This window comes from Pongo pygmaeus, chromosome X (genome assembly GCF_028885625.2).
Source record: "Pongo pygmaeus isolate AG05252 chromosome X, NHGRI_mPonPyg2-v2.0_pri, whole genome shotgun sequence".
Classification (NCBI taxonomy): Eukaryota; Metazoa; Chordata; class Mammalia; order Primates; family Hominidae; genus Pongo; species Pongo pygmaeus.
This window is the reverse complement of record NC_072396.2, coordinates 88859855-88882994: the sequence shown is the minus strand read 5'-3', so window position 1 is coordinate 88882994 and position 23140 is coordinate 88859855. Positions and strand designations below refer to the sequence as shown.

At 35.6% G+C, this 23140-nt stretch overlaps 1 protein-coding gene across 3 annotated transcripts in view; it reads right to left on the bottom strand.

The window, feature by feature from the left end:
* APOOL (apolipoprotein O like) overlaps positions 1-23140 on the bottom strand; it is an 88337-nt gene that overhangs the window by 40137 nt on the left and 25060 nt on the right. For all 3 annotated transcript variants that reach the window (XM_054470644.2, XM_063660699.1, XM_054470645.2), the window contains 2 exons: positions 5273-5377; positions 312-431 (listed from right to left, as the gene is read on the bottom strand). In XM_054470644.2, coding sequence (XP_054326619.1) covers positions 312-431; positions 5273-5377 — 225 coding nt within the window. The remainder of the gene's footprint in view (positions 1-311; positions 432-5272; positions 5378-23140) is intronic.

The window sequence follows — 23140 nt, the reverse complement described above, 5'->3', positions numbered from 1 at the left end:
CCCAGCTGAACCCAGCCATCCAGCCATCCTTAACAAGGTGCCAGAGATGCAAATAAAGCTGTCTTGAACTGTCTAGATCAGCTCATTTGCCAGATGAACACCACTGGGCCACCTCTGTCAATGCCACATGCAACAGACAAATCACATGTCTGAACTCAGATCAAATTCATGACTTACAAGATCATAAGATGTAATATAATGGTTGTGGTTTTAAACCATTAAGTTTTGGATTAGTTTTCTACACATCAATAGGTAACTGGAACAATTAATCAAAAATCTCTGATATTAAACCACTATCAGAATTGACTTACCTTGCACCAGCCAATATAACAACCGGTTGCAGTGCGGATGGAAGCAAAGCCCATTTGTAAATGACCAGGCTGCTCTTCAACATATTTAGACTGGAGCGGTGGTGCAGTATATATGGGGAGCTACAGGCAAAAAATGTTCATGTCAAAAACATAAAATAGCTGGACTGTCCATAACAGCAGTATGGCAGAACAGGAATCCTCATCAGCCTTCTTTCCAAAAACAACTAAAAATGCTGATAAAATACTTTTAAAAAACCATCTTAAATACAGGAATGATGTGGTAAACTGTTCATAAAGACTGTTTAAAACCCAGAAATTAAAAGATGCCAAATATAATATAATCCAATGGTTCTACTCCTATGTATATTTATAGAAACTACTGTCTTTGCACACCCAGAGTTAGTATAATAACGTTCACAGCAACATTTTAATTACAACCAACCCAATGTCCATCCACAGTAAAATGGATCCTTTGGGGTATATTCGTACAAAGAAATATTAGAAATTAGGGGGTAAATATAAAAATTACAGCAACATGGAAAAATTTGGATGAATTTCAGGAATATAAGGTTACTTAAAAAAAACATATTGCTTAGCAATACAGACATATAAGGTAAAATTAAAAAGTAAAGGAGGGGAATAATAGTAAAAATTCAGGGTAATGGTAACCTCTGAATGGAATGAAATGGAAACACAGAGGATTTTCCTTTCCTTTAAATTGGGTGCTAGGTATATGGTTGTACATCATTATCATCATCATATTATTATTCATACCTTTCATATTTTGAACAGCCTTTTGATTCTAATTAGTATTTAATAAAAACAAACATACACAAAAGAACAATGAAAAACTTAACCAGGGAGGGACTTAATTCCTTTAAAAAAAAAATTTTTTTTTTTTTTGCTTTTATATTTAAGGTATAAATCCTCCTATGAAGCTTGGTGTTTGAGGAAGATAGAACTGGGAAGAATCAAGTTTACAAATCAACATCAAGGGAACTAGATGATTAATGACTTTGAATTTGGTCCTCTACCAACAATAAACATGAAACTATAGTTAACACTATATTGTATTCTTGAACAATGCTAAGAGTGGGTATAAAATGTCCTCATCACAAAAATGATAACTATTCAAGGTAATACATATGTAAATTAGACAGATTTAGTCATTCCACAATGTATATATACTTCAAAGCATCATGCTGTACAAGGTAAATGCATACAATTTTATGTCAGTTTTTTTATTTAAATTTAAAAATATATAAAACATAAGACAGTGTGAGTTTGGTAAAGCTTTTCCAGTAATAAGTCAGAAAAGTCTTGTTTTACCATTAAATGACTCTTTACTACTCATACCAGGATTAAAGAGTTAGTGTTTATCTTTCTGGACTAATGCTTAGATTAAATTCACCACACTGGCAACTATGTATAATTAGGAAGGTGACAGATGCATATCTTATTAAAGATGCATTTATATATAAAAAGCAGGTGCACTGCAAGTAGGCAAGTTTCTTCTCTCCCCTAGAATGGAGAGATATATGTGGATGTACTGGTGTCAGAGTGGGCAACGTTATTTACTTACATGTTTGTCCATCATGTTTCTATCCTCTTTATTATTTACGCATCCCAATTCCAAACTTTATTACACTCATTGTTCTTATTCTCTCTCCTCTGTCCCCATTAAAACCTGCTGATTAAGTTGTTTTTTTGTTGGTTTGTTTGTTTTTTGAGACAGGGTCTTGCTTTGTCATCCAGTCTAGAGTACAGTGGCATGAACACAGCTCACTGTAGCCTCAACCTCCCGGGCTCAAGCAATCCTCCCACCTCAGCATCCCGAGTAGCTGGGACTACAGGCACACCCTCAACAAACCCAGCTAATTTTTGTATTTTTTTGCAGAGATGGGGTTTCACCCTGTTGCCCAGACTGGTCTCCAATTCTTGAGCTCAAGCAATCCGCCCGCCTTGGCATCCTAAAGTGCTGGGATTACAAGCGTGAGGCACTGTGCCTCACGGATTCAGGTTCTTTATCTGTTTGTTGCCTATTATAAACAAAATTTTGTATATGTAGTTTTCTAGGAAGAGCATTCAAAGTTTTTATCAGACTCTCAAAGGGGTCAGAATGGTTAAGAACCAGTGTTTTAAAGTATTTTCCTTCTAAGGCACAGGCATAGTTGAAAGATTTATGATGATAGGATTTCAGCTCTACTTTAAGAATTTTAAGAGCTAGCCAGTAGCATGTTACTATAGTCTCCATTGAGAAGAGCATTCTCACTATAAATTTTAGAGGCCTTGGTGCTTAAATGCCACTTATTGTATAGACAGAACTTGTATGTTCTCATTTAGAAATTATGATTACATTGAGTAAGCTGTAAAACCACATTTAAAATTAAATTGAACCAAAGTAACTAAAACTCTCAAATCAGTATTTTTCTGTTATTTCTCAGTGACAACAAGCAAATGACAAGAAAATAAGTATAATTCATCTCATAGAGGGATTTTAAAAAGAAATGTCCAGGGATGTCTAGGGCTGGCTGTATACATGCATTCCAATTGCCAGTCATTTTACTGATCTGAATATTACAGATTTCATGGTTAAAAAAAAATGATTGTCTCATGGTCCTACAGTTTTCTATTAAAGAGAGATTTAATTATGTTCACTAGATGGCATATAAGGCAGGAATACATTGAGAATATTTAAAAAGATGTTTAGTGAGAAGAGTTGAACTACAACAGATTTTCTGTTTAGCTACAAGTTTACCAAAAGATTCAAATAACCAAATAACCAGAACACTTCATTCATAAAGTATTCTGATTTAGTAGAAGTGTTATTACAGATTTAAACAGAAGTATAGCTCACTTTACACAATAAAAGTAGCTAGAAATGTTGCGCATAAATCACATTTTAATCCCTTCAGAAATTCTACATTCCTCAAGGACTAGATCCTGACTTTGTGTATAGTCCCTAGCACATAGCTGGCAACCAACTTTGTTTAATAAGTAATTCAATTAAATGATATTTAAATGTACTTGGGGAATACAATAAATACCAAGGAATACTGCGTATTCCATAATAAACAGCACTACTTTATTTTACAATTTCAAAAATTAAATTCAGCCATTAGGGATTTATCTTCCTACCTAGATTTGAGCTGTCCAGATATGGGAGTGTCAAGGAAGCCTTAAAATCAACATCCTCCTAAGATTAATAAAAAGAAAAAATAAAAAAATACTTAGAATCAGTTAGCGGGTAGGGAAATGACTCTACCCTAGACCATTAATGAAAATAAACCTTATCTAGTAATTAGAACAGTGCCTCACAAATATATAAGAGGAGCTTAGAAAATATTTTTGGTTGAATTTATGAATATTACCTTTATGCATGTTAGTTTGGCAATATTATCAATTTTTTGTGCCTTTTGACCTACACTTCTGCTTATAGAAATTCATTCTAAGGAAATGGTTATAGATGTATATATAGATTCAATACAAAGTGGTTCAACAAGTACTGATTACAATAGCAATAGCTGGAAATAGTCCACATTTCAAAAAATTTATGAAAATTTTATATTTATTTGATGGTAGTACATTCATACAACAGAATACTTATGACACCATTAAGAATTCTGCCCAATGTCATCTAACTAGTCAGTCGTGGAATCAGGATTCAAATTCAGGCCTGATTCAAAAACATATTATTAAGTGTAGATAAATCTTAAGGGTGACTTAAAGTGGGAAGAGATAAAAAGCACAATGATGAATAGAATTAGTAACCACAATTACAGCTCAACAGGCTGGCATGATAAGCCAGATCAACAAGGTAAAATTTAAACAGGTATAAACATACCTTCAACAGAGTCCAAAAAGTTCAAATGCCTAAGTACAGACTGGGATGAGGCATACTTTACCAGTAGTCCATGTAAAAAGGCTTAATGAATTTTAGAGAACCACATGCTTACTATGTCATGGTCAAAGGCTGCTTATGAGCATGGTTGATTTTGAGCGCTCAAATATAAAAACTAATGTGATCTTAGGCAGCATTAATAGAAATATAACATCTAGAAGAGAAGAAGTCAGAGACTGACTATCCTGTAGCAGTCAAAACGCTGTGGTTCATACATCCAAGTCATGGCACCAAAAACCAAAATGTTTTTTAAAAAGAAAAACAAACTACTTACACCTGAAGAAAACACTAACTATCCTGAACATGCTTGGCAGAGGCTGATCATGATAGTGAGGAACTCAAAGCTGTGATGTATGAGAAATAGTTGAAGCTACTAAATGCTTTAAAATGTTTATCCTGGAAGCAAAATTACTTAAAGTATAACTGATATTTAAAGGCTTGTTTTTTTTAAGAGAGTTTTCTGTATGGCACCAATGCAAGAGATACAGCACCAACAGGTAGATGTTATTATGAGACAAATTTCTGTCTGATATAAGAAAGGACCTTAAGTTAAATGAGAGGATTTAGAAAATGGAATGGGCTCCTTAGGCTCCTTTACCTAGAGTTTTATTCATGTAGAAGATATATGGCCACTAAATGTGCCTACTATAGAGGGAATTACAGTACCATACAGAAAGGTTGATCTAGAAAACATCTAAGGTCACTTCCAAAACTGAGATCTTAATGAATTTCTTAAACTGAAGTTTCCTAATACTGAATGTACCTGTGTAAGTTTTTCAAGAAAGAAAAATCAGACTGCCTAGAACTCTAACACCCTCCACTACTTATTGATTATTCATTAAGAAAAATCACTAGTTGTTTTTCATTGGAGTTAGAATTTTAGATGTTTGAGTTACATATTGTCTTTTGAGATACTTCATAACTATTTCTCTCAACTTTTAATATCTACCTAACAAAGACTTCTAAGACATTTTTGATGAGCAAAGATAATTTTAAAAAATATAGCTTTTGTGTCATCTTGATATTATACAAAGTTCATAAACCTTTGTAGGCAAATTACCTGCTCTGGTTTCACTAGCTGCTTTTTGGATTCCTCTTCTTTGGCTGCATGTACACTTACAGATGCATATATCAGACCTGCAGGCATGGTTGTCAGTTTTCCCATCTAAGAAAGATATATCAAAAACATCTTTTTAGTGGAAAAGCTTTCCATCTTCCATTTCCTAATAAATTCTGGAGGAATCTCAGGAAATCTATTGGTTTCACTTTAATATATTAAATACTCAAACACTCCAAATTACCTCATACATTTTTAAGACATAGTTCATAAAATTATCTTCTCATATTGGATGGCAGAGCACTATTTTTACCTGTTTGTTAACTACTTCATAAGAAATATAGCAATATAATATTTATCTGGAATATTATTATATAATAATATAGCAATGCAATAATTACTAAAATCTGAGGAATGGAGTGGGATTGGTCTTGATATTCATTCAGTCCACAAACATCAACTGAACACCTACTATGTGCCAGACTCTGGTCTTAGTGCTTAGAATATATCAGTGAACAAAACAAAGATTCCTGTTCTCATACAAATGACATTCTAGTAGAGAGGAGACAGGCAATAAACACAATAAACTATATGTTATATTATAAGTTGATAAATGCTCTGGAGAAAGTAAAGGATAAGAGTGGTCTGGAGTACTGAGTGACGCAGGCTGCATCTTGAAATACAATTTATATTAACATTATCCATAAAAAATGAACTCTTTCTATTATAAATCCTTTGCCCCTGATTTTCCCAATGCATTCCCTTTTACCTGTTTCTTGCTAAATCTAAAGCAAAAAGTGATCTTTGTTTTAGCTATAACTTGATTTGAATTAAGAATGAGGAAAAGTACTGGCTCTAAGAATAAAGTCTTCTAGTATTATTCAGGTACCAAAATAATTCCCAAAGATTATCCATTCAACAAGGCCAATTGTAAAGCTTTCCAAGGTACAAATATATTAACACTCTGATTCTTTAGATGGGAAAGAAGCTTCCTGAATTTGACAAAGGACATTATGAGGGAAGCAGTCTCCTTGTTTTACACACAAATAAAATTGTGCAACACCTGGAAGAATCATTGGCTAAAGGATTCTAAACGTTCTCCAGTGACAGTAATACTTCATTTCTGACACTGTTTTTAATATTTTCTGAGAAGAGCAAGGGAAGCTACTCAAAAGCATCAATCAGTTAAGTAATTTCCTGTTTAAACTGGGCAGGACTCTGATTTAGATTGGGGCTGTAAAAATACAGGGTAAAATTAAGAGTCAACACTAAGATAAATTTTTTTTATTCTCCTCCCCCATGCCTCCTTCTAGTACAGGAAACAGCATCATAGAATGATTTATCTGCACATGCTTCCCTTAAAGACATCACTTTTTTTATTTCTTATACCCAGTTGGTATTCATTAATAAAATAACAAGATTTCCACACCATACCTATGTCAGGTATAATTTAAATGTATATTAAAACTGATGCCAGCAAGTGTGGTCCCCATGAACCAGGGAAATTTTGTTAATAAAAACTCTATATTATAGGAAGGACGCAAAATTTTATGACATTGAAAAGCTTTTTTTGAAATACCTGACTAGACTTTACTTCTTCTTAAGAGACTACTCCCTGGATATAAGACAAATACTTTCAAAGTATGCTAATATCTGAATTTTTTCAACACACTAATGATCACAGAGTATACTCGTGTTACTTCATATAATGCAATAATAATATGTAGACTATAAAAGAATTTCATAGATATTGCTGATAATTATGATCTAATATTCCAGATTATGGATTTACTAATTGAGCTCATGGCCTAAAAGTTAATATACCTTGAAAATTGCCTAAGTACTTTCTCCACATTTTTTACTCTGTAAGGTAATAAAGGTCCACCCGTTCTTTCCTACTGTCTTCATAGATTCCTTGACTTTTATTGAGGAGGCAGTATGGCACAATGGAAAAAAAATATGAGCTTAGGGCCGGGAGTGGTGGCTCACGCCTGTAATCCCAGCACTTTGGGAGGCAGAGGTGGGTGGATCACCTGAGGTCAGGAGTTCAAGACCAGCCTGACCAACATGGTGAAACCCTGTCTCTACTGAAAATACAAAATTAGCTGAGTGTGGTGGTGCATGCCTGTAATCCCAGCTACTTGGGAGGCTGAGGCAGGAGAATCACTTGAACCCAGGAGGTGGAGGTTGCAGTGAGCCGAAATAGCACCACTGCACTCCAGCCTGGGCAACAAGAGCAAAACTCTGTCTCAACAAAAAAATACATATATATATATACACACATATAAATATGAGCTTAGGAGTTACACAGAACTTACTGTCTAAACTTGAATCAATTATTGAAGCTCTTCAAGTTATGCTGCCCAGTATGGTAACTACTAGCCACATGTGGTTATTTAAATTGAAATTAAAAATATTAATAAATAACTTCAGTCACATTAGTCCCATTTCAAGTGCTCAACAGCCATAATGTAGAGCACAGATATAAAACAAGCCCATCATTGCAGAAAATTCTAGTGGACAGTGATGTCTTAATTAGGTTAACTAATTATTATTAGGTTAAATATCTGAAAAAATGTGTATGCCATCCTGTTGATTATCACAAGGATTAAATAAGGAGTTATATTAAAATGGCTTACACTTGGTACATAGGCAACTAAGTTTAGTTTCCCATTCCTTCTGTTTGCTGAATAAAAAAATTAAGTGGCTCTGCTTATTCCTCATTTTTCTTTTCACATGTATTTCATGCTAATCAGGCTCTAGTGAGAACAGTGATAACAATAAAATCTATCCAACATATTTATTACCTCCAAACAAAAAAAGGTTGCAATTTTTGTCAAAAGAAATCAGGAAGACTGGCACACTACGGTATCTACAAGTCTAAGTTATACTGGTGAAGTACATGTCACTATCTTAAAGAGGGAAAGCTAATGGTACAGCACATCGAAAATTTTTGAACAAAGATTGGCAAGCTACAACTCTGGGCTAAATCTGGCCTGGACTCTAAGCTTAAAATGTTTTTAAAAAACATATTTAAAGATTTGTAAAAACAAAGAAGAATATGTGACAAGAAATCTTATGCATCCTGTAAAGCCTAAAACATTTACTATGTGGCCATTTACAAAAAAAAAAAAAAAAATTGCCAGCCTCCCATTTAGAAAACCAAATAAGATATTCAAAAAGTTATTAGAGTTTGGGGTGTTATAAAAAACTTACAGCCTCATGAGGCTGTCATTAATCAAACAGCATTAAAAGTGAGCAGAGATAATCGAGTTTTCACAAGAGGAAAGACCTTGACTTAAAACTATTTGTAACTCGAAATAATAACTCGTCAAGTCAAAATTACGACTTACTTAAAATCAATGAAAGATTAAAAACTGGCTCTCTACAAAATATAACAGGTCCTAAAACAGAATTCTCTCACATGGAAATTTACAAACAGCAGGGCTAAAAGATGAGCATGAGGTAATTTACCTGTAAGACTCAGCCCCTCCAACTGTGCCTGAAATAAAAATATAGCTGATTCTTGTTATTTCCAGCAGTTAGATTCTATAAAGTAGATGTGAATACTGATTTACAGAATACTGTACCGTTTCTCCAGGGAAAAATACAGGGTGAGCTTCCTGTGATAGCAAGTTTTTTGAAGGTTTTTTTTTTATCATGAACTGATGTTGAATTTTATCAAATGCTTTTTCAGCATCAGTTGAAATGATTATATGATTTTGATCCTTCATTCTGTTGATATGATGTACCACACTAACTGATTTGCATATGCTGAACCATCCTTGCATCGCTGGGATAAATCCCACTTGGTCATGATGAATGATCTTTTGAATGTGTTTTGGAATTTGGTTTGCTGGTATTTTGTTGAGGATTTTTGCATCAATATTCATCAGGGATATTGGTCTATAGTTTTCTTTATTGATGTGTTTTAATATCAGGGTAATATTAGCCTTGTAGAATGAGTTTGGAAGTATTCCCCTCTTCTCTGTTTTTCAGAATACTTTCAGTAGAACTGGTATTTCTTCTTTAAATATTTGGTAAAATCCAGCAGTGAATCCATCAAGTCCCAGGCTTTTCCTTCTGGGGAGATTTTTACTGCATCTTCCATCTCATTGTTATGTCTGTTCAGATTTTGGATTTCTTCATGGTTCAATGTTGGTAGGTTGTGTGTGTCTGGGAATTTATCCATTTCTTCTAGATTTTCCAATTTATTGGCATATAGTTGATCACAGCAGCCACTAATGATCCTCTGAATGTCTGCAGTGTTGGTTGAATGTCTCCTTTTTCATCTCTGATTTTATTTATTTGGGTGTTCTCTCTCTTTTGTTTTGTTAGTCTAGCTAAAGGTTTGTAAATTTCATCTTTTAAAACAACCAACTTTTTGTTTCATTGATCTTTTATATTATTTTCTTCATTTCAATTTCATTTATTTCTGTTCTGATCTTTATTATTTCTTTTCTTCTACTGATTTTGTATTTGGTTAGCTCTTGCTATTAAGAATTTCTGTTTTGGGAGGTGTGAAGATGGCTGATTAGAAGCAGCCAGTGTGTGCTGCTCTCAAGGAGAAGATACACAGTAGCCAGTGAACACAAGCTCTTCCACTGAATCATCCAGGAGGACATGCTGGAATTCATCAAGGGAGCACCATGACCCACAGAGAGCACAGAAGTGCAAGACAGGACAGCTGCCCACCCAGGACTGGCAGGAAGACAAGCAGGGGCTCCCCACCACAGGGAAATGGTAAGTCGGCAAAAGCCCCCAGACACTCACACTTATGCCATGAACCTTTGCAGTCCTGGACACAGGAGATCCCCATAGACCCTCTATTCCCAAGGCCTCCAGACTGACACAGGTTGCCTGGAGTTTTCTGGGTGGGCAGAGTTGCCACTCAGGCACATAAGGATGCCCAAGGGCCTTGGTCTCCTGAGCACTCTTGCACCACCTACATAGCTCCACCAACAAGGGAGGCCAGACTCTCTCACATGCCCCCAGGATAGGGGCCATATTCATGGTGCTGAGGAATGGATGGACTGTAGGTTTTGCCTCTGCTATACCTGTCTAGGCAAAACCCACTGGCCTGGGATCCTAACACAACCACACCAACCCCACCTAAGAATTCAGGCCAATAGCAGCTCTGCAATTCTTATGGGATAAACCTCCCAGAGGTAACTGACAGGACTGACATTTTTGCCAATGCCTCAGCCCCCACCTCTACTACATTCAGGCTGAGAAGGGAGAGAAGAGCCCAAAATATTGCTGGCCTCCAGCACACTGCAGCAGCCTTACAGAAAAGCGGCCAGATTATTTTCCATGCAGGTCTCTGCCAGTGCTACTCCTCACTGAGCAGAGCTTCCCTACCAGGGTCCCCAGTACAGCCACCCTACCCCAATCTGAGCACTTGGGCTGGCAGCAGCTCTGCATTTCCCTGGGATGGAGCTCCCAGAAGTAATCAAGAGACACACCACTTTTACAATTAATGCAGCAAAACAAAACAATAACAACAACAAATCCAAAGGACAGTAACATCAAACATTAAAGGAACATCAGCCCACACATGAAAAAGAATGAGTGCAAGAACTCAGGCAACTGGAAAAGCCAGTGTCTTCTTACCTCCAAACAACTGCACTACCTCCACAGCAATGGTACTTAACCAGACTAAAGTGGTGGAAATGAAAGACAAAAGTTTTAGAATATAGATAGGAATGAAGAACATCAAGATTCAGAAGAAAGTTGAACCAAATCCAAAGAATCTAAAGAATTAAATAAAACAATACAAGAGTTGAAAGATAAAATTGCCATTTTAAGAACCAAAACCAATAGAAAGAGCTGAAAAAATGCACTGTAAAAATTTCATAATATAATCAGAAGTACTAACAGCAGAAAAGACCAACCTGAGGGAAGAATCTGAGCTTGAAGATCAGTCCAATCAACTCAGTTAGACAAAAACAAAGAGAATAAAAAAGGAACAAAACCTCTGGAAATGTGGAATTATGTAAAGAGACCAAACCAATGACTCACTGGCATCCCTAAAACACAGAGAGAAAGAGACAGTAACTTGGAAAACATATTTGAGTATTGTCCATGAAAATGTCCCCAACCTCACTAGAAAGGTCAACGTTCAAATTTAAGAAATGAATAGAAGCCATGTGAGACAGTATATAAGATGACCATCCCCAAGACACATACTCATCATATTCTTCAGGGTCAATGTGAAAAAATATTAAAGGCAGCTAGAGAGAAGAAGCAGGTCATTGGTAAAGGGAGCTCCATCAGGCTAAGAGTGGCCTTCCAGCAGAAATGCTATAAGCCAGAAGAGATTTGGGGCCTATATGCAGCATTCTTAAATAAAACAAATTCCAAACAAGAATATCATATCCAGCCAAAATATGCTTCATAAGCTAATGAGAAATAAGATTCTTGTCAGACAAACAAATGCTAAGGAAATTTGTTACCACCAGATCTGCCTTACAAGAGGTCCTTAAAGGAGGGCTAAACATGGAAATGAAAGACTGTTAGTGGCACCACAAAAATCCCCTTAAGTACATAGACTATTGATACTACAAAGCAACCATACAATCAAATCTGCATATTAACCCGCTAACAACATGATGACAGGACCAAATTTGCATATATCAATGTTAAACTTGAATGTAAACAGGCTAAATGCCCCATTTGAAAGGCATGCAGTGGCAAGTTAGATAAAGAAGTAAAAAACCAATTGTATGCTGTCTTCAAGAGACCCATCTCTCACATGCAGTGACATCCATAGGCTCAAATTAAATGGATGGAGAAAAATTCACCAAGGAAACACAATATGAAAAAGGGCAGGGGGTGCTAATCTAATTTCACACAAAAAAGACTTTAAACCAACGATCAAAAAAGGACAAAGAAGTACATTATATAATAAGGAGTTCAATTCAAGAAGACTTAACAATCCTAAATATATATGCACCCAATACTGGAGTGCCCAGATTCATAAAGTAAGTTCTAGTTCTCAGAGACCTACAAGGAGACTTACATAAATACACAATAACAGTGGGAAACTTCAACACCCCACTGGCAGTACTAGAAATATCAAGACAGAAAATTAACACAGATACCAGGACCTGAACTTGACACATGACCATATGGATCTAACAGACATCTACATAACACTCCACCCAACAAAAACAGAATATACATTAATCTCATCTGCACATGGCACATACTCTAAAATTGACCACACAATCAGCCCTAAAGCAGTTCTCAAAAAATACACACACCAAAAAAACTGAAATCATACCAATCACATTCTCAGATGACAGTGCAATTAAAAAAAAAAAGAAGTCTATACCAAAATCTCTCAAAACCATACAATTACATGGAAATTAAACAATATGCTCCTGAATTACTTTTGGGTACACAATGAAATTAGGGCAGAAACCAAAAAATTATTTGAAACTAATGAAAACAAAGATACAACATACCAGAAGCCCTGGGACACAGCTAAAGCACTATTAAGAGGAAAGTTTATAGCACTGAAAATCCACATCAAAAAGCTTGACAGATCTCAAATTAACATCACCTAACATCACACCTAGAGGAACTTGAAAAACAAGAACCAACCAACCAAAAAGGTAGCAGAAGAAAAATAATAACCAAAATCATAGAGCAACTCAATATAGTAGAGATGTGAAAAACGATACAAAAGATAAAAAAAGTTGGTTTTTTGAAGAAATAAGATTGAGAGACAACTAGCTAGACTAATAATGAATAAAAGAAGATCCAAATAAACACAATCAGAAATGACAAATGGAACATTACTACCAACTACATGGAAATACAAACAACCCCTAGAAACTATTATGAAATCCTCTGTGAACACGAGCTAGAAAACCTGGAAGAAACAAATAAATTCCTAGAAATATATACCACCCAAGATTGAACCATGAAGAAATTAAAACTTGGAACAGAGAAATAATGAGTTCAGAAATTTAATCAGTAACAAAAAGCCTACCAACCACGAAAAAAAAAAAAAAAAAAAAACAAACTTGGACCAGATAGATTCACAGCTTAGTTCTACCAGATGTATAAAGAAGAGCTGGTACCAATCCTACTAAAAGTATTCCAAAAATTGAGGAGGAGGGACTCCTCCCTAACTCATTCTATGAGGCTATAGCATCATTGTAATACAAAACTCCACAGAAACACAACAAAAGACGAAAACTTCCGGCCAATACTCTGATAAACATAGATGTAAAAATTCTAAACAAAATACTAGAAAGCCAAATCTAGGAAAACACCACGACCAAGAAGGCTTTAAACCTGGGATGCAAGGGTGGTTTAATAGATGCAAATTAAGAAATGTAATTAATCACATAAACAGAACTAAAAACAAGACCCTATGATCCTCTTAATAGATGCAGAAAAGGATTTCAGTAAAATTCAACAACCTTTGTCAAATGCATAGTTTGCAAATATTTTCTCCCACTCTGTAGGTTGTCTGTTTTCTCTGCTGATGATTTCTTTTGCTGTGCAGAAGCTTTTTAGTTTAATTAGGTGCCATTCGTTTATTTTTGTTTTTGTTGTATTTGTTTTGGGGGTCTTAGTCATGAATTCTTTGCCTAGACTGATGTCTACAAGAGTTTTTACAATGTTGTCTTCTAGAATTTTTATAGTTTCAAGCCTTATATTTAAGGCTTTGATCAATCTTGAGTTGATGTTTGTATATGGTGTCAGATAGGGATCCATTTTCATTCTTCTATGTGCAGCTTACCAGTTATCCCAGCACCACTTGTTCAATAGGGTGTGCTTTCCCTACTTTATGTTTTTGTATGCTTTGTCGAAGATCAGTTGGCTGTATTTGGCTTTATTTCTGGGTTCTCTATTCTGTTCCATTGGTCTATGTGCCTAGTTTTACACCAGTACCATGCTGCTTTGGTAACTATAGCCTTATAGTATAGTTTGAAGTCAGGTGTACTAGTCTGTTTTCACACTGCTGATAAAGACATATCTGAGACTGGGCAATTTGCCAAAGAAAGAGGTTTAATGGACTCACAGTTCCACATGGCTAGGGAGGCCTCAAAATCATGGCAGAAGGTAAAAGCCATGTCTCATATGGCAGCACACAAGAGAAGAATGACAGCAAAGCAAAAGGGGTTTCCCCTTATAAAACCATCAGATCTCATGAGACTTATTCACTACCAAGAGAACAGTATGGGGGAAACCGCCCCAGTGACTCAGTTATCTCCCACAACATGAGCAAATTATGGGAGCTACAATACAAGATGAGATTTGGGTGGGAACACAGCCAACCCATATCATCAAGTAATGTGATGCCTCCAGATTTGAAAAAGACACATACACACACGTTTATAGCAGCACCTTTTGCAACTGCAAAAATATGGATCCAACCTAAACAACCATCATCCAAGGAGTGGATAAAGAAAATGTGTGATATATACACCATAGAATACTACTCAGCCATGAAACAGAATGAAATAATGGCCTCTGCAGCAACTTGGATGGAGTTGGAGGCCATTATTCTAAGTGATGTAACTCAGAAATGGAAAACCAAATATTGTATGTTTTCACTTATACATGAGAGCTAAGCTGGAGGAGAGCTAACACATGAGGATGCAAGACATAATAATAATATAATGGGCTCTGGGGACTCAAGGGGAAGGATGAGAGGGATGCGAGGGAAAAAAGACTACATACTGGGTACAGTGTACACTGCTCAGGTGACGTGTACACCAAATCTCAGAAATCACTACTAAAGAACTTATCCATGTAACCAAAAACCACTTGCTCCCCCAAAACTATTGAAACAAAATTTTAAAAATAAAATAAAATTCAAGAACCCTTCATTTTAAAAACCCTCAACAAATTAGGCATCAAAGGAACATACCTCAAAATAATAACAGCCATCTATGACAAACTCACAGCCAACATCTAACTGAATGGGCAAAACCTGGAAGCATTCCCTTTGACAACTATAATAAGACAAGGACGTGCACTCTTTTCATGCCTAGTCAATACAGTACTGAAAGTCCTAGCCAGGAGTCAGGCAAAAGAAATATATAAAATTGATCCAAATATGAAAAGACAAAGTCTCTTCAAAGAAGATATGATCTTATACCTAGAAAACCCCATAGTCTCTGTCCAATAGGTTGTGGTTCTAATAAACAACTCCAGCAAAGTTTTAGGATACAAAATAAATATTTGAAAAATCAGGAGCATTTCCATAAATTATCAACATCCAAGTTGAGAGCCAACTTAAGAATACAATCTCATTCACATTAGCCATGAATAGAATAAAATACCTAGGAATACAGCTAACCACAGAGGTGAAAGATCTCTACAATCAGAACTATAAAACACTGCTGAAAGAAATCAGAGATCACACAAACAAATGGGAAAACATTCCATGCTCATGGATAGGAAGAATCAATATTTTTTAAATGGTCACACTGCCCAAAGCAATTTACAGATTCAAGTTATTCCTATCAAACTACCAACGACATTTGTCACAGAAGTAGAAACAACTATTCTAAAATTAATATGGAACCAAAAACAAGCCCAAATAGCCAAAACTATCCTAAGTAAAAAGAACAAAGCTGGTGTCATCACACTTCCTGACTTCAAACTATAGTACAAGGCTATAGTAACCAACACAGCATGGTACTGGTACAAAAACAGACACATAGACCAATGTAACAGGTTAGAGGTTAGAGAACCCAGGTCAGACGTTGGAGAACCCAGAAATAAAGCCACACAACTATAACCATCTGATCTTTGACAAACTCAACAAAAACAAGTAATGGGTAAAGAATTCCCTATTCAACAAGTGGTGCTGGGATAACCGGTGAGCCCTATGCAGAAGATTAAAACTAAACTTCTGCCTTTCACCATACACGAAAATCAACTCAAGATGGTTTAAAGACTTAAATGTAAAGCCTAAAAAAATAAAAACCCTGAAGATAAGCTAGAAAATACCATTCTGGACATCGGCCCTGGCAAAGGTTTCCCGGCAAAGACACCAAAAGCAATTCCAACAAAAGCAAAAATTGACAAATGGAACCTAATTAAACTAAAGAGCATGTGCACAGCAAAAGAAACTATTAAACAGATAACTTACTGAACATGAGGAAATATTCACAAACTATGCATCTAAAAAGGTCTCATATCCAGAATCTACACAAAACTTAGAGAATTGAACAAGCAGAAAACAATTTACCCCATTAAAAAATGGGGAAAAGATCTGAACAGACACTTGTCAAAAGTGGCCAACAAATATATGAAAATAAGCTCAACATCACTAATTATCACAGAAATGCAAATCAAAACCACAGTGAGATACCATCTCACACCAGTCAGAATGGCTACTATAAAAAATCAAAAAACAGCAGATGCTGGTGAGGCTGCTGAGAAAAGGGAACATTATACACTGATGGTGGGAATACAGATTAGTTCAGCCACTGTGGAAAGCAGTTTGGATATTTCTCAGAGAAATTAAAACAGAACTATCATTTGACTCAGCAATTCCACTACTGGGTATATATCCAAAGGAATATAAATTATTTTAACATATATACATGCACTCATGTGTTCATCACAGCACTATTCACAATACCAAATACATGGAATAAACCTAGGTGCCCATCAGTGGTGTACTGAATATAGAAAATGAGATACATATACACCATGGAATACTATGCATCCATAAAAAAGAAGAAAGCATGTCCTTTACAGCAACATGGATGCAGCTGGAAGTCATTATCCTAACTGAATTAATGCAGGAACAGAAAATCAAATACTGCATGTTCTCACTTATAAGTGAAAACTAAACATTTGGTACACATGGACATATAGATGGGAACAATAGACACTGAGGACTAGTAGATGGGGGAGGGAGGGAGAAAAGAATTGAAAAACTATTGGGTAATATGCTCACTACCTGGGTGATGGGATCAAACCCCATACATCAGCATCATTCAATATACTCTTGTAACAAACCTGCACATGTACCCCAAACCTAGAATAAAAGTTGAAATTATTAAAAAAAAAAACCAAAAAGGTGCCAACTAGAATTTAATTATGAAGCCTATTACTTTTACTAAAAACATAGGGCTGATTTCCGTAATTATTCTCTATCATGTAGCATTTTTCTAAAATAATATTTATAAAACATTTCAATAATCTGTTTTATTACTTCTAGTCTAACAACATTATGGGGAAACATGATCAAATACAACCTGATTCTAAAATAAAAGAGGAGAAAAAAGTCATTCTGCAAGAAAATATACTTTTCCCCAATAACACCTATCTTGACTAATGGTATTTTTTTTTTATTTAGAAAATATATATTGTGTGACTCAGCTATCTAGAACTTTTCAGCTTCTAGAGGAGTTCCTCAACCAGCAAAGGGGGAAAAGAAACAAGACATTTTCAAAATCTCTTGTGGCCAAAAACCTGTCCTGGAACATCCAGCAACCAACACAAAGGGAGAAAAACCGCTGAGTATTAGAGGTAAGGTTACTCCAGTTGGCCACTTCTGATTATAAAAGTTAAGATTATACCTACCAAAAGTCACAAAATGGGAGAAGTAACAAGGAATAGAAGAGTTAAGAAATAATAAAAAGAGAATAAAAGTACCAGAGGCACAGTATGGCTGGCAAAGGAAAAGAACCAGCAACAAAGCTACAAATGCATGATGGAAAAGCTCTACAATCTGGTAGTGTTATGGTACCTGTGCCACACCTCATTATAATGTCCCTGAAAAGAAAAGAGATCTCTGATGACAGTGTGTTTGTTCTGTATTTAATGAGTGCATACTATGTGCCAGGTGCTTTATACAGATCTAGTCTTTTTAATCTTCACAATAATCCAATATAGTGGGTCTTATTTAAGATGCTTTTGGCTAAAATTCTGGAATCTCCAACTTAAACTGGCTTCAACAATGAAAAAAACTTATTCTCCATATAACAAAGTCTAGGAGCGGGCAGACATAAGGATTGGTTAATTCACTAGCTTACTGAGAATCCAGGTTCTTCCATTTTTCTCTGTTGCCCACATCAAACTGCCATTTAAAATGATGCATAGCATCTGGTGTTTTCTTGAAAACTAAATATTAAGAATACTAAGAGAAAGGAGTGACCTGTAACACAGCTCTAAAAGTCAAATACTCTGAAGATGAATGTGCTGACAAAATAACACCTGTGGTCTAATATAATAGCAATGGAAAAGGGGTAATTAACATTTGCTGAACGCCTACTATGCACCAGAAAGTATTTGGATACAAGTAAAGAACACAAATACCAGCAGTGGTCTTTGGAGAACAGAAAAATACTTGGAAAAAGGCTGCCTTTGATTCACTGAGCATGTCACCCTGCCCACAAAGCCAAGATTTCAATTCACAATTATGGAAGAAAAAGCAAATGACACCAGCCACTTTTTCAATATAGCACTTTCTAAGACTACTTCCGGGCTCAATACCCATTCAGGTCCACTATCTATGCCTTCACTTAGATAACAAATACAACATATTACAATTGGCAAAGTTAAAAACTAAAGATACTGAGTTACGAAGAAAGGGTTCAACTGTCTGGTTTAACATAGGTGGGAGTCACGTAGTACATTCAAGATACAACGTTCATCAAAATTAGAGCTCTAGCACTTAAAAGACCAATCTTAAGTTTCCTACAACAAATAAGCGTCTAGATCAGTGTGGTTGTATTACGAAATTACACAATATTAATCGTAAAGCATTTCAAGCACTAAGTTACTTTAATTATGATGTATGAAAGAATTATTCTGAAATTTCTGAACATATTAATCATTCAATAATTGTGTTGCAATTATTACTGGGTAATATTTGAAAGTATCAAAAGTTTATCTTAAATAAAAATCTAACTAGAAAATTAAAAATAAAAACATACATAGGGAGTATATTTACACAATTAAACATCTTTTTTAAAACTTTTTTTTTTTTTTTTGAGAAGGAATTTCACTCTTGTTGCCCAGGCTGGAGTGCCATGGTGCGATCTCGGCTCACTGCAACCTCCGCCACCCAGGTTCAAGTGATTCTACTGCCTCAGCCTCCCAAGTAGCTGGGATTACAGGCATGTGCCACCATGCCCGGCTAATTTTGTATTTTTAGTAGAGACGGGGTTTCTCCATGTTGGTCAGGCTAGTCTTGAACTCCCGACCTCAGTTGATCGGCCCGCCTCGGCCTCCCAAAGTGCTGGGATTACAGGCATGAGCCACCGTGCCCAGCCACAACTAAACATCTTAAAAATCCTCCAGAAATGGCACAACAGATCAGCAAAATTCCACTTTAGCCAGTTTGTTAATCAGGCTAAAGTATTTTATGAGTATTTTTTTTTTAGATATTTTAATCAGTACATTGACAAATACCAAATACTGTCAAACTCAGTAACCAGATTTTGAAAAACACCTAACAGCCTCCTTTGATACACACATATATACACATATGCTATATCTGGGGAAAAAAATTAGGCTGTATCTCCCTGGTGGAAATTTGGGAGAGGAATATTGAGAGCATTCTATTTACTTGAAAAGATTGTAGCACTCCAATAAAAGATGATTTTAAAGTTGTTGTCAGTTTAGAATTCAGACGTTACAAAATTTCAAAACAGGATTAAATAAGCTACACAGAAATGCTGAACTGATCTTTCTAAAATACTGTTTGTTCTCTCAGCTCTACAAACCTTTACCGCCTTCCTCTGGCCCTAGCCAAATTAATCTTCCTAGGCCCCAAACATGTCAAGCACATTCCTCCCTCAGTGCCTTCACACACTGCATGTGTTGTACTAGAATGCCCTCTCCTCTCCTGTACCTAACAGTACTTGACACACAGCAGGTACTCAAAAAAATAATTATTGAATGAACACACTTACCAAAACCCTGCCCTTCACTGAAGGACTGGCTCAATTCCCACTAGTTCACTCAAAGACATCTCTCTGAATTCACACAGTTCATATTTTTGTGAGGCACTAATCTGGTGTTTAACAAATATAACATTATATTATTATTTATCTTTTTGAAATATATGCAGCCTATTTTTCTATTAAATATAGACTCCTGTGAGTAGTCTTACACCTCTCGTATCCAAAAGACTTTGCACGACTAAGGACCTTAAAACTAAATAATAAAATGACACGCAGGTTTAAATAGGGCAGTACACACAGAGAATCTACTAAGTCATTTTATGTAATAACATTTATGAGATGCCTATATACCAAGCATTTGTGGAGGCAAACAACTAAAGGCCCTAAAGCGAAACTGAAATTGTAAGACTGATTCAGCAATCTTAACTTTCTGAAAATCTAATGAAAGTTATTAACTATCTTAGCTCAACATGTACTTACTCTGAAATTTTTGCATATGCTTGCAGGCCAACACACTCTGAGGCATTTGAGGACCCAATGAATCTGGCTCCAACACAAATGAAATTTATCACAAGTACATTTTATCTTGATATGTAGATACAAAATTCCCTCAGGAGTGCTCTAAGAATCAAATACAATTCTGGTGAACTCTGAAAAATTATTTTATTATTTTTAATTTCTATATATCTACTATTTCAATAGTTTTTAGAGTACAAGTGGTTTTTGTGTACATGGGTGAATTGTATAGAGGTAAACTATGAGATTTTAGTGCACCCATAACCCAAATAGTATACATTTTAACCTAATAAGTACTTTTTCATCTTGAGTCCTCCTTCCACTCTGCCCTTTCTGAGTCCCCAAATTCCATTACACTACTCTGTATGTCTTTGCATACCTATAGCTTAACTCCCACTTATAAGTGAGAACAGAGGGTATTTGGCTTTCCATTCCTGAGTTACTTCATTTAGAAGAATGGCTGCCAGTCCCATCCAAGTTGCTACAAAAGACATTCTTTCACTGTTATTTGTGGATAAGTAGTACTCCGTGGTGTATACACAACATTACATTGTATTTATTTATCTACTTATTTATTTTTAATTCAATAGCTTTTGGGGTACAAGTGGTTTTTGGTCACATGGATGAATTATGTAGTAGAAATTTTAGTGCACCTGTCACCTGAACAGTAAACATTATACCTAAGGTGTAGTGTTTTTTTTTAATCCCTGACCCACCTCCCAGTATACCCATTCTGACTCTCTTAAAGTCTGTTATATCACTCTGTATGCCTTTGTGTACTCATAGCTTAGCTCCTACTTATAAGTGAGAACATATGTTTTTTGGTTTTCCACTCCTGTGTTACTTCACTTAGAATAATGACTGCCAGCTCCATCCAAGATGCCACAAAAGACATTATTTCATTCCTTTTAATGGCTCAGTAGTACTCCATGCTGTATATATACCATATTTTCTTGATCTACTCATTGGTTGATGGGAATTTAGGTTGGTTCCATGTTTTTGCAATTGTGAATTGTGCTGCTATAAACATGCATGTGCATGTCTTTTTCATATCATGACTTCTTCTCCTTTGGGTAGACACCCAGTAGTGGGACTGCTGGATCAAGTGGTACATATACTTTTAGTTATTTAAAGAATCCTCATACTGTTTTCCATAGTGGTTGTACTAATTTACACTCCAGCAGTGTAAAAGTGTTCCCTTTTCACCACATCCACATGAACAGCTACTGCTTTTTGGCTTTTTAATTATGGCCATTCTTGCAGAAGTAAGTGGTATTTCATTGTGGTTTTAATTTGTATTACCCTGATGATTAGTGATGTTAAGAATTTTGTAATATGTTTGATGACTGTTTGTACATCTTTTGAGAAATGCCTGTTTATGTTCTTTGCCCACTTTTTGATGGGATTATTTGTTTTTCTTGGTGATTTGAGTTCCTTATAGATTCTGTTTGATAATACTACACAACAAATTTCCATTATAATTGCTTGAGACTTTTGATGTTCACTGTGATGAGAAACAGGTTATTAGTCCACTGGCATGAAGAAAGTGAGAATTAAACTGAGATCTGAAGATCAGAAGAAATATTGCACTACACTAGGTACTGGGAAAAAAAGAATTCTTCTAAAACAAAATAACAGCAGAAGCTAGCAATTACTGAACATTTGAAATAGCCCTAGCATAGTGTTGTGCACATTACCTATTATCAATTTAGTATTTTCCAGTATAAAAACCCTGGGAAACAAGTACAATTCTTATTTTAACTACTCAGATAAGAAAACACACTTAGATCATTTATGTGATCTGCCCAAAGTTATACAGCTTTTATATGATAGGGCAGGGAAATTCTCATGTGAGTCCAGTTAAAATGGCTTATACCCAAAAGACAGGCAGTAATAAATGCTGGCAAGGATGTGGAGAAAAGGGAACCCTTGTATATTGTTTCTGGGAATGTAAGTTAGTACAATTACTATGGAGAACACTTTGGAGGTTCCTCAAAAAAACTAAAAATTGAGCTATCATATAATCCAGCAATCTCACTGCTGGATATATACCCAAAAGAAAGGAAATCAGTATAGCCAACAGATATCTGCACTCTGTTTGTTGCAGCACTGTTCACAATAGCTAAGATTTGGAAACAACCTAAGTGTCCATCAACAGATCAATGAATAAAGAAAATGTGGTACCTATACACGATTAAGTACTATTCAGCCACAAAAAAGTATGAGATCCAGTATTTTCAACAACAAGGATGAAACTGGAGGTCATTATGTTAAATGAAATAAGTCAGGCACAGAAAGACAAAGATCGTATGTTTTCACTTACTTGTGAGATCTAAAAATCAAAACAATTGAATTCATGGACATAGGGAGTAGAAGGATGATTACCAGAGGCTGGGAAGGATAGTGATAGGGGTAAGGGGAGATGTGGGAATGGTTAGTTACTACAAAAAAAAAAAAAAAA